The sequence below is a fragment of the Neolamprologus brichardi genome, chromosome 11 (genome assembly GCF_056152115.1).
Source record: "Neolamprologus brichardi isolate AB-2024 chromosome 11, ASM5615211v1, whole genome shotgun sequence".
Classification (NCBI taxonomy): domain Eukaryota; kingdom Metazoa; phylum Chordata; class Actinopteri; order Cichliformes; family Cichlidae; genus Neolamprologus; species Neolamprologus brichardi.
The window spans coordinates 23,259,698-23,269,159 of NC_142114.1; the positions used below are offsets into that span (position 1 = coordinate 23,259,698).

General features: G+C 39.6%; 1 protein-coding gene across 2 annotated transcripts; it reads right to left on the reverse strand.

Annotated features, from left to right (window-relative positions):
* Window positions 1–1,563: 1,563 nt before the first annotated feature.
* On the reverse strand, window positions 1,564–8,672 carry ccne2 (cyclin E2). 2 transcript variants are annotated; one of them, XM_087847814.1, is made up of 12 exons: window positions 8,547–8,672; window positions 7,011–7,050; window positions 6,271–6,355; window positions 6,109–6,162; window positions 5,153–5,295; window positions 4,712–4,847; window positions 4,478–4,624; window positions 4,274–4,369; window positions 4,043–4,177; window positions 3,369–3,480; window positions 3,078–3,235; window positions 1,564–1,812 (listed from the first exon to the last, which is right to left on the reverse strand). In XM_087847814.1, exons 2-12 carry the CDS (start codon window positions 7,022–7,024, stop codon window positions 1,699–1,701), a joined length of 1,194 nt encoding a protein of 397 aa, XP_087703940.1. In that variant the 5' UTR covers window positions 7,025–7,050; window positions 8,547–8,672; the 3' UTR covers window positions 1,564–1,698. The 2 variants fall into 2 exon arrangements, with proteins under 2 accessions (XP_087703940.1, XP_087703942.1); XM_087847816.1 differs by lacking the exon at window positions 8,547–8,672 and adding an exon at window positions 7,759–7,789.
* Between the last annotated feature and the right edge of the window lie 790 nt (window positions 8,673–9,462).

Genomic DNA, 9,462 nt, shown 5'->3' on the forward strand with positions numbered 1-9,462 from the left:
ATTCATAAATATGAAACCCAGACACAATGCAGAAAGCATAGCACCTAACCTCCCTCTGGCCTATTAGCAGTGATGTTTTTAGTGTGAGGTTGCATGTAAATGAACACATTACATGCAAAAATAAATAATGCCCTCCCAACAAAGTCTTGGTAACTTTCATCTGTAAACTAAACAGACTTGTTTCGTCACATCTCTTTTATTTAAGACATTCCAATAAAGGAAAAGAAAACAAAACAAAACAAAACAAAAAAAAACACCCACAACATTTCAGAATTGCTTTATGCTTTAAAGAAACATTCATCGTTTTGACTTCTATGTACAGTTTACATGGTGGAAGGTTCACTGCAGAGATTTCCAGTCACAGGTTTACTCGATCTAAGCCTTTGGGCTTGCTTTAGCCTAAAGTATGTATCAATACAGTTAATATTTTCATAAAAAGGCACTAATGACAGGCTAGTGTACAACATATTATAAAGAACTGTAATTCAACAGGCGTCAGCAAAATCATAAATAGCTTTTGCCTTTGGCTGTGATCAAACTGAGCTCAATCACTGAAAGAATTTACATATTAACATTTTTTCCTATTACATATTAAGGCTCAATAAATACAAGCACTTAAAATTAAAAAAAAAAATTTGCACAATCATCAAGTTTCACAGGAATGTAACAAGAGTCTGCAACAAGGCTGCAACAGTTTATATAATACGGGGAGGGGGGGGGGAGAGAGCCACCAACAGGTCACGAGCATGAAAACACTTAGGTGTGAGCAAATCAGGAGATTATTCCTTTGACCCACGAAGCTATGAAACTCATTGTGTAGTTCATTATCAAGCAGTTTGCCACCTTGCCAATTTACAGCAGGTCTGCACATTGAGATTCAAAATGAAATGGGGACATTAATCACACTAAATTTCAAAATCCAGCTCTTCAGAGCAAAGGTTCCTTTCAATTTAATAAAGAATAATTATAAAAATTAAAAAAAAAAAAAAAAAAACCCACACACAACCCACACACCACAGGAAATGAGTCTTTCCATCTTCCTGAGAAGATGGACTGAAGCACCATTCAAAAGCAGGCATCACTTAGAAGAATAGCACCAGTGAAACTCCCAGATATGAAATGATTGGTTCTTTTTCAAACCAAAACCAGTCTAAGGAAGAAAAGCCATGACAGCTGCTGCCCTGCAAATCTGTGGGCTTGGTCGAGCTAAAATCAGTTTTGAAGTAGCTGCTGCTGATTCAGACCAACATTTGCTAATTGTATATTTTTAAAAAAAAAAAAGAAAAAAATTTTTAAAGTTAGGTAGCCTGTGAGCTGCATTCTGACCATATCAAAGGAGTCAGACCTGAATGGAAACGTGAACACGCTGATCTTAGCCTTCGTCACCTTTAACCACAATACTGTTGGCAGGATTGTCAACAGGGACAAATCCCAATTTTTTCACAGCTGAACGTTGTCAATTCATCGCCATGGCTACTAAAAGTCTGATCTTAGTGTTAAAAAAAAAAAAAAAAAAAAAAAAAATTAAAATTAAAATGAAAGAAAAAAAACAACAAAAACCACACAACACAAACAGAATCAACAACACACGCACACACAAAGCTACATGAGGTCAGTTTGCCCAAAATTGTGCATCATTCAGCGAGTGGCTCCTATCGGACTAAGGAGAGGTAGCGCGTCTCTCTGGGTTTGTCCTGGTCAGTGATTGGGTGGCTTCTCTGTGCTGCTGGGTGGTGTCAGAATCGGTCCTGCGGCAACAGGTGATAGCTGACCGGCGTTACTCTCGGAGATCTGACACTCCTGAGCTTTTCTCTGCAGGAAGAAACAGTTCCATGTTAGTAATTAAAATCACTTTATCATATACTTTAACACACACACACACAAAAAAAAAAAGAAAAAAAAGAAAAAACAAATCTGTCCAGTAGGGCTGCACGATTTTGCATAAAATGAGAATCACGATTATTTTGCTTAGAATGGAGATCACGATTCTCTTTTCCAATATAAATATTTACTGCACTTATTAACAGCACATCAACTTCTTAACAGTTGAGACTGAACATAAAAACAATAAATGTCTCACATTTTGTCTTTGCCGCAAAATGTTATACTGCTTGAAATTCCGTCTCCACCGTTGCTCGACACTGCGTGCATAGAGCCGGTAGTGCAACAATAGAAAAATAGTTGCAGGACACAACTGTGTAGCATTTGCCTAGGGTGATCATTTCCCTAAATCCCTCGTTTTGCACAGTGTTGATGGGAGCCATATCTTTAGCCAGGTGATAAGTGATAGCCTCCGTAATTTCTTTGTGCCTGCGGGAGTTTGACGGGTATAGGGAAGCGTTGTATAAGGTTCCCGTTATTGATGTTTGGGTGGGTGACCGGGGCGGATTTTCTCCTGTCACTTTCTCGTCATCTCTCACGTGCTCTCCGTTGTTTTTTCCCCTGCCAATTTTAGCAGCCAGCTGGCTTCTGTATTATGTGGTATAAGGCTCCGCCATTGTCATTTGTTGAGCAGGAAGAGTAAGTGCTTGTTTTCAGGCAGATTATGTCCCGGTAATGCGGTACAATCGTCATCTTTTTTTTTTTTCTCTTTCTTTTTTTTTTTTAAAATCGTTGTCATTTGGAAATGAGATCGCACATAAGTATGAATTGAGATCGCGATTTTCTAATGATTAATTGTGCAGCCCTACTGTCTAGTCAGTCATAAAATCAAATTTCAAAGCTTTCATGTCATTGATGGATGAACACATGTAGCCGGATTAAGCAGATTCCCTAATGTTTATACCAAGTAGACCCTGAATGATCAGGCAAGTTTTTAAAACTCGAGTACCATTTTTACCAGGTAAAAGCCTGATATTGGTGCCTTATTTTTCCAGCGACAATAACAATAAGTGTTACAATGTGGTAAAACAATTTAAGTGGCCTCAGTTATATTCTTTCTCCCCTTTCTGGGCTCGAGTCCTGCACCGGTTCTGTACAAATGCGAAATTTGAGCCAAAGAATTAATAACTTTCAATTATATAGACTTTACATGCGTTGCTCTAAGGATTCTGAGTTTTCTGTCTACTTTTTCTTACCAGTAGGTCCAGATAGGCCACGTGTGTCTGGATATTGTGTCTGTCATCTGCTCTGACTTTTGGGAAGTTCTTGAGCTGAGGTTTGGGTTCACATCGCAGTGTTTCCATGAAGGGAGTCATCCACTGATAACACTGAGACACACTATCCCATGTGAGACCTGAGACAAAAACGAGTTAACGATTGTGAGTGAAGTTATAAAATAAAGTATCCCACCAACAAATAGAGCAAAAAAAAAAAAAAAAAAAAAAAAAATAGAAATCAAATCTGATGATGTGAATGGGGAAACTCACCTGAGACTTTATGAACAACGTCAAAGGTGGAAAAGTGGCAGAAGGCAGCTGCGGCAAGAACGCTGTAGTTATAGTCGAGCGCGGTGATGTCCATCATACACAAGTCCAACAGCTGCAACATGCAGGTCAAAGATCAGTATAATCAGAGACTCTGACAGCACTGAGCAGCTCCTTCAGTGGGAGACTGCGGCACCCACGGTGTGGGACGGAGAGATTTTGCAGGTCTTTCCTCCCCACTGCTGTCAGACTCCACAACAAAGACTTTTGCAGCTGATCCAACCCTCACACGTGCAATAAGACTGCTATATGCGCAATTCTTGTACAATTCTTCTGACGAAGTTGTACTTTTGTATTTTCTTACTCAGTTGTATATAGCATTTGTATTTCTATTTTATTCTATTGTATATATTATTCTATTCTATTGTATATAGTATTTTATTTTATTGCATTTCAGTGTTTTCTAATTTCTGCTAAATAACTTTGCACTTTTGCTGTAACAAAACAAATTTCCCACCTGTGGGACTAATAAAGGTCATCTTATCTTATCTTAATACTGAATCAGAAAGTGTTCGCATCAATTATTATTATTATTTTTTTTTTAATTCAAACAGATAAATAAACAGGGATAAACAGAAAAAGAGGATTTAAATAAATGTAGCAGCTGTTGAAAGTACCTGTGTGATCTGGATGTAGGTTTCCTGGGAGAACTGCGGCTCCAAGAAGTTCACTCCATTTTTCTGGGCTTCAACCTGAGTGTAGAGCTTCAACCAGGAGATGGGGGTCTCAGGACACAGGTTCCAGTCTAACGCCTATGGGACAGCAACACGGAGGTCAATACCGAAACTTTGATTGCTACCACTCAATATTACAAGATTAGAAAGTGTGAAGTAGATGAGTTTGTGTACCTTTAATATGTGAAGCTCTGTGCGCTGGATGTCCCACTGGTCGCAGGCACCGTCCGTGACATAGGCAAACTCGTAGGTTTTAGGAGGGTAGATTTCCTGATGAGAAACAAGGAGCAAAGTTGGTTATTGAGATTAAACGCCATCAGCACAAACAGAGGTTTAACTATCAGAAATATCTGACTCTATAAGAATGAAGACACTCACCTCTATCTTGGAGGCAATGAAGAGCGCCGTGATGCCAATGAGCTGCAGGTAGTCTTTGTTGATATTCTCCTGAGTGAGCATGAAGCGGTCAAAGTAGTCCTGGGCAAGGTACGCTGTCTGTCTGTGAAGGCTGTACACCTCACTCACCTGCCGAGGCAATCAGACATAAAGGCTGAGTCTTTATCCAAAACCAGAACAGTCGAATTTCTGCACATTAAAGATTTTCATGCTCACCTCAAGCAGCCAGTCCAGGAGAATTGCCCTCATCTTGGGCTGCAGTTTAGGATGCCGCTGCAGGTAGCTCTTGTCATGAACGTACTTCAGCTCCTTGTTAAGCATTTTGATCCACACATCGTCCGAACTAGCCCAACTGGAAGAGAAACGGCAAGTTTTAACCATTTATGCTGGTCAGTAAGTACATGCAACAGTGATGCTAACAACTGACTACAGACTGGACAAAATCCGAGAGGTGAATTAACGAGTTCTGCAGACAAAGCAAGTAACAGGATAAATCTGAAACTTGATTTTTAGTTGCAAAGTGACTTTGACTGTAATTGAGGGCCTTGAACCCGAAATACCAGGTTGGGTGGAGCAACATCTCCAAGAACAATAGAGCTGTGGAATATTAAGTGTTGCGCTACGACCTCCCTATTGAGGTGTAAAAGCTACACTTACCTGAGATGAGGAATGGGCGAAGCCTTGATGAAGAGGTTCTTGAATGTGTATTGTTTGAAGTTGGACGGGTTTGCTGGTTTTAGCTCTTTGTGGGGAGTTTCTATGAGAATGCATGGAGACGCTCCATCCTCTGACCAACACTTCTGGAAAGAAAGAATAAAACTTGAATTTAAAAGAGGAGACGGAAACTCCCGGACCTGACTGTTGGGCAAGCAGATGTATTAACATACTAAAAAGGGATTAATCTGGCACATCCCATTACTCTGAACAAATCAAAGTTACTCAACATTGTGACTTCACCTAGTCACAATGTCAAATTTGCAAAATGTATGATTTTCTGTGGAATCTGTGGCTGCATTTCTGTCATTTTTGACACTGCCTAAATATTAAGTGTCATCTGTGTGTGTGTCGCAAGTCTTTACAGCAGGACTCTACGTTACACCACCACTGTGAAGTTCAGTTTCATATCATGCTAAACAGCGACACCTGCTGTTGAATAAAAGGTAGTGCAAGGCTACGACTGGAAATTTACTACTGAAACCTTTTCACCTACTCCTATAATATGATCTTATCCAGATACAAATCTGCCAGAAATAAGTCACTTAGGACCATGTATCAAGTCATGAGAGAAAATAGTTAAATAAAATATTTTAATTCAATAAAAGGAAGCAATTCATACAAAGCCCATTTTTGACTATAGGCACCCATTCCATCTATAAATACAGAGACAATTTACTATAAAGCTTTACTATGTAGTATATGGTGAAAATTTAATTAATTTCCTTAAAGAAAAATAAATAAATAAATAAAAAAAAAAAAAAAAAGCTGGGCTGACAAACACACACACAGGATAGTCAGACAGATAAACAAGTAACAACACAGACACACTGGGCTGACCTCTTATCAGTAACAAACACACAGTCATTAAGCATCAATATCATTTGGGCAGTACTTACTTGTATTTCATAGCTTTGTTTCTTGGCAGCGGGCTGTAGTTTCTTCTTAGAACACTAAACAAGAAAGACAGAAACATGTGTCTTTGAGCTAAAAACAGGACAAAGCTGAGACAAACACTGATAAACTGAAACGCAGGATTGCAGCTAGTACCAGAAACAAACCTCAGTCTTTCTTTTCCTCAGCGTGATTGTGACGACTGGTGTGACGGGGCTGTTTGGATCTCTGGCTTGAAGCGTGATGCGATCACTGAAATTAAAATTAAATAAGAATGGTCAAATAAGAATCTGCCTCTTGCTCACTGAAATATTAATCGAATTAATCTGCAATTAGAGCCAGCCTTAAAAAAATATTGGCGATCAACTTAAACACCAGTATTGATGGAAATAATGAATGACTGGGCCACAGTGACTGGAGACAAAAGCAATCAGCAAGGCAACTGTATTAGGAGTTTCGCCCATTTAAAGAAAGGGGTGATTACAGCTTGATGGATTTAAAGCTTTTACATTTGAGTGACTGGCCATCTTCCTTATCTTACTACATGTGATTGTGAACTGGTGACAAGTACAAAAATGTATGACATCACTGTAGGCTCTAAAACCTAATCACATTTACAACAGACTATGCCTTTCAGCAATCAAACCATTAAAAGCAACAGTGAACAGACAATGTGATCCAATCTAACTATACAAACGTCTATTAGTTTTCACCTCCAGTCACTCATCTCTGCTTAATTTGAACAATGGTGTCATTAAAGTCTCCTGATGTATAAACATCTGGAGTTTGATCTCTGAGGACCAGTTTATGCATATTTAGAAATGTGCTTAATAGCTTTGCTGTAGGGTAGTGGCTCCACTTCACCTCCGGGCCCCCAGTTTCAGAACAATCATCAAGAGGTGCTCACCTGCGCCTGGACATGGTGCTGACTGTATTGTATGGCTCCGCTGTAAAGAAGAAAAGGAGAGATTATATTAAATTCAATATTAACACTGTGAACAGAGATATTAAAACAAAAAAAAAAAAACAAACACTTGGGACAAATAATTCAAATTCTCGTGGAAATTTTCAAGAGTTAAGTGGGCCCTTTCTGAAGCAAATGCCCCCCAATGCAACTAGGCATCTGGTTTGATGCTATAGGATCATATACAACCAAAAAAAAAAAAAAACGTTTAAAAGTGAATGATCCACAGCTGGATCCTAATACGCTCAACAACCTCAGATATAACAAGACATCCCTTTGTAGGTTCACTTCTAACCTGCTTACAAGTGATGGTTAGCTTATAATAACATATGCAGTGTTAGCTTGTGGCCACCATTTTAGGAGCCACGGAGATTCGATAAAAACCGAGAACGGGGAATTAACAATGCCGACAGACTGCATATAAGGACTACGAAGTGTCTCATTTCAGAGTGAAAAGGTAAAACTGATTAAAAACGTGATAATTACAGAGCCAAAGCAGCCAGGCAGGACCTGCAAGCTAGTGTGGTATCTGCAGCCAGAAAAGAGGGGGGCTGGTTTTTCCCTCGATTTTGAACAAAAAAAGCGGAAAAATCCCGCAATTCAGATCAAATTTACCATTTTCAGCGTCACGATATACATCTCCAAACATCTTTGGTGTATTTAGAATGAGTGAAATCGACAAAATACTAACTTTAATTCGGGGTTGAAACTCAAAGACGCGCCAATTTCCGCAGCGTAGAAGCGGGAGGATTTGAGCCCTACCTCCCCGAAACTGCTCCAAGCCTGCCGGGTTAAAATAGCCCAAAAGACCGCTTAACATAAACTATATATAATTTAAAGCCACCTGGACACCTAAAACAAACCCTTATGAAGCACATTTGTCAACAAGAGGATTTTTTAAGCGCTACAAAGTCGGAGAAACTGAGACCGAACTCAGGCCAAAGATACAGAGGGGAGCTACTGTAATTAGCAAACTTAGCTCGGTAACTCCTAACTAGGTCAACAATAACCAGCTAACCCCGATGTGTACTTAAACTGGGCATCTACAGCTTTTGCATGCAAACGCATTAATAAATGCTTGGTTTAAGGAAACGTGCACAAATGACAAAGACAACGTGAGGACGTAATTTTGTACAAAGTTTTAAAGCTCCACGCCTCAGTATTTTAACAGAATCTCCACCAAAATGCCAGATTCCCTCTAAATTCACATCTGGCACGACATGCAAGAGCCAACTAAAGTAGAACAGACTACATCAGAGGTGGAAACAATGCTCGGGCAGTTAAAAAACAAGTAAACAACAAGAACACAAGAAAGCAGTCCCCGCTTTAGTCTGCATTTGAATCATTTTTGCGCCAATAACGACGACTTAAATACGAAACTTAAGATGAAAACCGCAGGAAAGGTTAAGCAGCTTCGAGGCATAAAATATTAAACTATAAATATTCATATAGCTGAAGTCTCCGAGTTGATGCTCTTACCTCCTTAGTGAAGAATGAATGAGTACATCAGCTGTGGCGCCGGCGCCAATCCTTATATCCGCATCTGCCTGCCTCCTGCCAGTGCGCATGCGCGTTCCCGGTTCACAGAAACGCGCTAAACGTTTAAATACGAATTGAGATTTGTACAAACCGGCAAAACTGGACGGTTCTAATCGGGTTATTATAACTTCGACCGCGATAAAACAGCTTATTGACAGGCTCAGGACGGAGGTAAACCGGCTGTGCCTCCAGTTTGTCTGGAGCCTCCGTTCATTTCTAAGGGACACCGAGCTGAAGTATGAATTATGCAGTAAACACCACTTTCTGTACATTCCGGTTAAACTTTAACGATTCCGTAGACACCCTTGAGTATACTAGCAATAGATATAGGTGGTAATTATTTCAATCCGTGGAGTTATTTTCGCTTTTTTAAGCGGCATCGAAACTCCTTCCGCATCCGAGTCCCGCCTGTGGGAGGGAGCTCCATGACGTAGAGCCAATGAGAAGGCGAGCAGCTGCAGCCGCGTGCTCCTTCTGCAGAATGTAAACAGAGGACCACGTGCATCTGCTGTCAAAAAGAAGTGCTGAAAAGCTGCTGCTGTTCTGTGTCTTAATTCCAACTTTTAACTACAACAATTATAATTGCTTCACGAAACAATAGCAGAGCAGCAGTTATAAGAAAGTAAATAAAATAACTTGAGATTACCAACTAGTAACGAGAAAATAAAACTGACAAAAAAGGCACCAAGCCACTACAGAGACTCCTAACAACAATAAAGTGGTGTAAAAAAACAAAAACAAAAAAACCGAGACAAATACTCACAAACAAAGAGCCAAAGAATTAAGAATGCCACCAGTAAACACAAATGGGCACAAATATTTAAAAAAAAATGCTAATATAAACCTCATAAATAGA